This window comes from Lactuca sativa, chromosome 7 (assembly GCF_002870075.4).
Source record: "Lactuca sativa cultivar Salinas chromosome 7, Lsat_Salinas_v11, whole genome shotgun sequence".
Taxonomy (NCBI): domain Eukaryota; kingdom Viridiplantae; phylum Streptophyta; class Magnoliopsida; order Asterales; family Asteraceae; genus Lactuca; species Lactuca sativa.
The window spans coordinates 161,782,377-161,788,376 of record NC_056629.2 but is presented as its reverse complement, the minus strand read 5'-3'; the positions used below and the strand labels follow the sequence as shown (position 1 = coordinate 161,788,376).

General features: G+C 35.9%; 1 protein-coding gene across 1 annotated transcript; it reads right to left on the bottom strand.

The window, feature by feature from the left end:
- Nucleotides 1-4,904: 4,904 nt before the first annotated feature.
- Nucleotides 4,905-5,624, bottom strand: LOC111895627 (uncharacterized). The gene has a single exon (XM_023891704.1). The coding sequence runs from the start codon at nt 5,622-5,624 to the stop codon at nt 4,905-4,907; it is 720 nt and encodes a 239-aa protein (XP_023747472.1).
- Between the last annotated feature and the right edge of the window lie 376 nt (nt 5,625-6,000).

The following is a 6,000-nucleotide window of genomic DNA, read 5'->3' as shown; positions in this document are numbered from 1 at the left end:
TTACCCGTTGCATGTAAAGAAAATAATCCTAACACATAAGGTGAGTAGTGTTTCCACTAACTCATTAAGTTAACCAAGATTATTATTTATTAGTGTGACGCATATGACGCTGTGGTTACTTCGGTTGATCCTTCTTCGAAAACTTCTCATGAACTTGCTCTTGTTCCTCCTTGACTCTTATGTTGACTGCTATGAGGAAGTGGTTACATCTATCTGGGTTTGTCGTGCGAGAATGGATGTGACTAAAGAATCTATGAGATTTAAGTGAAACATTATGGGGTGATCCTTACAGAGTCCTCCTATAATTGTACAATGTATACAAGTTGTATATAATTTAAGATTTAATAGGCCTTCAAATAAGTGATCCTACTCCAAAACCACAACCAAACAAGCAACAAGTAGTGAAGCGTAGATCACAAATTCTAAGTCCATAAAATCTCAATTATATAAAACCTTGGGAGTATACATTGCAAGATTATAGACCTATCTGTAAGGGTCTTCTAAATTATCACATAAGTTATTTATATAGTGCCTAAAATACTCCTATAGTATTTTAATGTAATGTACTTAGTATGTTTCAAACTTGTTATCGTGTTTTAGTATCACAGAATACTCCTATAGTATTCTAACTTTCATGTTCTGATCTAGAGATCCCTTGTATAGAGTTAGGTAAGTTTTAACACCATTACAACACCACATCACTCCCAAGCACATGTCGATCGCATCTCAAATGAATATAGATGATCAGGCTATATTAATCCCAGATACGATTACCTAACTGCACAGGTTTGACCGTAGTATTCAACATTTAAATACTTATGTTCTGTTCTTCTTGTGATACTTGTTCTAGTAGGTATACATGTATAAGCAAGTGGGTATATTTTTATAACTTATTGTTATATTCTTAAAATATATTATTATCCAGAGCACTTAAGCCCCATTGTATTTATAGTTGTATATCTTTTATTAGTTGATAAACTTTGTTCACTATAAACAATGCTCTGACACCAATCTGTCACACCCCAAAACCGGAACGGCGGAAACGTTCAGGGGTGGAGGACATCATGTTTAGTATCACAAGACATGTATCATAGTAATCAAAGTAATGAACAACCATTTCATTAGAAAGAAAGTGTTTACAAAGTATGTGTTCACAAAACATAGAATACATATGCAAATAACAAAACAAGACTTGAAACTATTATGCTCTATCTTCTAAATTCCCAGCACGAGTACATGTCTACTAGTTTCCTGAGAATACAAGTTATTTTGAAAGAGTTGATCCGCAATTAAGCTGGTGAGTTCATAAGATTTTAGTGATGTAAGTATGTTGTAGAAAGTTGTAGTAAGTTTGTAAGTTCTTCTTAGAAAAGTATGTCTGTTCCTCCAGAAAATCCTATATTTCCTGCTTTGATGAAAGATAAGTAAAATGACTCTACAATCCTTTATATGAGTACTAAATGGATACAAGTTTTATAAAACTTAGAGTAAACAAACAATCTATTATGTGTATCTGCCCTAAGCCCACAACCAAACAAGGAACAGGAAATGAGGCCGATGACACACATCCCATTGGTTGTTAGATCCTTGTTGTATATAACCCTGGTGTATTCCCTTGGTACTCACGGAGTTAACTATAATAGTGCTTTTATATTTGATGCAAAGATTCTTTAAGAAAACCCTTATTTCTTATAATAAAATAGTAACCACAGTGGTTCCTTCTATAATCGCTTAGTTTATACTAGCTATATATAATCTAATATCGAACAGATAGTTAATTGTGTGAATCTGCCCTAAGCCCACAACCAAACAAGGAACAGGGAATGAGGCGGAAAACACACATCCAACTACCTACCGAATATTAATTATATAACCCTTCTGTATAAACTGAGGTATTATAGAATTAATCACCTAAGGTCCTTTAAGTTACACTGGTTTAATAAAATGGATTAAACCCTTTACTGTTAAGTTTCTAGTTTTGTATACCAACAGTTCTGATTTGAAAAGTATGTTTTGTACTAGAAAGTTGTGCATTGTATTAGTGTCCTATGACTTGACCCATACCTGGTACCCCTTATGATGACTTAATGTATACGGAACATATATATAACTAAGATCGAATGGATAATAGGCTGGGTAAATCTGCTCTAAGCCCACAACCAAACAAGGAACAGGAAATGAAGCGGAAGGCACACACTCTATTACTTGTCGGATCCTATTTATATATATCCCTTGACGTATACATTAAGGAATTATAAGCTTAGCATTATGGTCCCTTTCTACTGAATGTTCATGATACAAATAATTTATGTATCTTATTTATTATCGTCAGGTACTTTACAGATGTACCCTTTATAAATAAATCACTTAGGTTGGATATAACTATCACCTCGTGCGTGCTAACCCTAGTACGTGAAATCGTACTGGTGTCAATGCAAACCCGGAAAGATATATTATTAAGTTTTATCACCTCGTATCTGCTAACCCTGGTACGTGAAATCGTACTGGTGTCAACACAAACCCGGAAAGATATATTATTAAGTTTTATCACCTCGTGTCTGCTAACCATGGTACGTGAAATTGTACTGGTGTCAACGCAAACCCAGAAAGATATATTAACGTGTTTTTCCCGGTACTTTTTTATAGTATGTTCCTCTCTGAACTTGTTATAGTATGTCTATCTCTGTACTTGTTATAGTATGTTCCTCCCTGCTTCTCCTTATTTTTTGTTCTCTTATGTTATCGAGTATTGTATCTAGTATGAACTGAACCTCTAAACTATACCTACTATAGTTTACTAATGTTTCACTTGAACTGTTATCGAAAAGAATCATTTTACTACTAAGTTATGCTTGTACTTTAAAAACGGAGTTTTGTTTGACTATAAAGCAACATAACTTTAAAAGACTTTTTGAAATGTTTTGATCACTTATAAAAGACATAAGTAATCTTTTGAAAGATGTTTTATAACAAACATTTACAAAATTATCATTGTGTTCAACTTGTATCCCTCCCCCCCCCCCCTTAAAAGCATTTAAAACGGTTAAAAGATTCATTACGGGGTATGAACTCACCTGATGTGGGTGATTCAAACGAATATGTGCGTAGGGATGAGAAGCTCCACGAATGAAGTCCCGAGACTTAATGAGTCCTAAATGACATATAATGGCATATATTGACTTAAATATAGGGTTTAGAAGCAACCAAATGCAAGGAAACACCTCACGGGACTAGGAAACACTTTAACCAAGTGTTGGAATCACATGTGATTCACTAAAAGGGAGTGTACGGCCATATGCGGCCATGGGTGTACGTCCAGGGAGTGTACGGCCGTAAAGTCATGATACTAAGTGCATGAAAACGATTTCCAATGGTAGAAATGCATGTGGAACTATTGCTCTTCAAGTGGTGAAGCTAGAATTGCATTTTAGAGGCCTTAAATGGGTGTTTTGAGGGGTGTACGGCCACACATGGGTGTACGGCCGTACACACCTTAACAAATTGTAAAAAGTGGTCAAAATTTGGTCCCAAGCCTCTAACTTGAATCCCCTAAGTGTTCTTGATCATGTGCTTAGCATAAAAAGGAGTTTGAAGCCAAATAGCACCAAACAAAGGGGTGTACGGCCACATGGGGTGTGTATGGCCGTACACTTCTTAATGATCATGTTCTGGGCATTTTCTAAGGTGTTAATCCAGTATTCTAATATGTACTAAGCAAAAGGAAGGAGTACTTACGATTAGAAGGTTGAAAAGGGTTCACAATCACCAAGAACAAGTGTGTGTTCTTGGTGAAGTGGATGGAGATTTGAAGATGTAGCCAAAATATGATTTCAAATGGATGAAATCAAAGGATGTAACTAGTTTAAAAAGATTAACAACAAATCAAGGGAAGAACACTTACATTCTTGAAGATCTAGGCTGAAGATCGGATGCTAGTTGAGAGAGAATCGAGTTTTAGACTTGGGAGGGTGAAAAGGGATGAAAGAAGGATGAGTTCTAAACTTATACACGTGAGTGTGCTTCCAGAATACATCTCCTATTTGTTGTATCTTACGAAGTACTCCCTCTGAAGTATGACCAATTCTTCTATGCCTAACATCATATTTTCTTAGAATCGTCATTGCAGCTTTCTTCTTTTCCATCGACTCTAAATAGTAAAGCCCATCACGTTCCTTACCCATCCTAATCAGGTTCTTTGAATGTAAGTCTTGTATGTACCATAGGTCGGGAAAAAATGTTAATGAGCAACCTAAATCACGAGTTATTTTGCTAACTGAAAGTAAATTGCAGTTTAAATTTGGTACATTCAACACATTTTTTAATTTGAGATCTGGTGATATTTGTATACCACCAATTCCTTTGACTGTTACTAGCTTTCCATTAGGTATGGAAACAAAATAGTTGTTTCTCTTATTATTCATGGTTTTTGACCACTTTGTAAGATGAGTTATGTGGTCGCTGGCACCCGAATCAATGATCCAATTGTCTAGTCTTTCGACCTTACCAGTCATAATGGTTGTGGGATTGATCTTTTGCTCACTTAGTTTTGCTGTTTTTAGAAGTTGAAGAAGCTTTTCATAGTCTTCTTTAGCAAGAACCGACAATTGTTATGAGGTTTCTCCGGTAACAGTAGCAGCTCGTGGTTGTTGTTGTCGAGTCTTACCTGATTGATTCTTGCTTGTTGTGGACTTGGCGGACCACCAATCAAGATAACCTATTAATTCAAAACACCCTTCAAGTGTGTGTCCAATTTTATGGCAATATGAACACCATTTATCCTCATTCTTTCCATTCTTGCTTCTTTCTTCCTTCTTGTTTAGATTACTTGAAGAGTTTCCTTTGACCCCAATTTTTGGAGCTGCTTTGTTGTTGGTGTAGAAAGCAGCAAATTCTCCCATTACACTTCAAGAAGCGCCAATCTTTTTCTGTTGTTCATCCTGACTCAGTAGATGGTATGCATTGTTTAGTGTTGGTAGAGGATCAGTACTCAGAATTCGTGTCCTTAGGGCACCAAATTCTTCATTAAGTCCCATCAAAAAGTCATACAAGCGCTCCTTTTCCCTTGATCTTGCAATCTCTTTTGTGATTTCACACTTGCAACCTTGGCAGGTGCATGCTGGTAACGGATTAATTGATTGTACTTCATCCCAAATTCCTCTCAGCTTTGTGTAATACCCTGATACTGTCATATTTTCCTGGCGGATTGTGGTTATCGTCCTTCTTAGTTCATATGCTCTTGGAGCATTCTCTCTTCCAAATCTTTCTTCAAGTTCCGGCCAAATATCACGAGCAGTAGAAGCGTATTTTACATTGCTCTTAATCTCCTTTTCCATAGCGCTAACAAGCCAACCTCTTACCATGGCATTAAATCTTTTCCAGTTCATCAAATCTGCAGATCCTTCTTCTGGCATGGGAAGGGAGTTGTCAATGAATTCAACCTTGTTTTTGGCAAACAAGGCATTCATCATCTCATTCTTCCAATCACTGTAGTTACCGTCATGGAGAAGATTCTCTCCAACGAAGTTTAATCCAGGGTGATCAGCAGAAGTGAGAAAATAAGGTGATGATACATCGATTGTCTTCCTTGTTAATGGTGGTGGTGTTGATCCTTCACCAACAGCCATCGTTAAAACAAAGCTAGGTTTGAGTTCCCAGACTTTGCTCTGATACCATAATAAATTTAGAGAAGTGAAAATGTGTTTTTCATTATTCAACAATCAATTTACAGAGGAGATTATATAGGATATGAACACTAAACTGAAATCCTAGAATCCAATAAATATTTAAACAGGATAATTATAAGATAAATAAAGATAACTATAGGAAAGATAAAGATAATAAATGTCCTTAATGATAATATATTTTAGTTAAATCATGAATTAACCATAATGAAATTAGTTATAGGATTGGTTGGTTTATGATCCCTAGAAGAAAAGCGTTTATAAGCAACGACAAAAACCGCCACTAAAAGTTAGCTTAGTCATCAGATAGTGTAACACC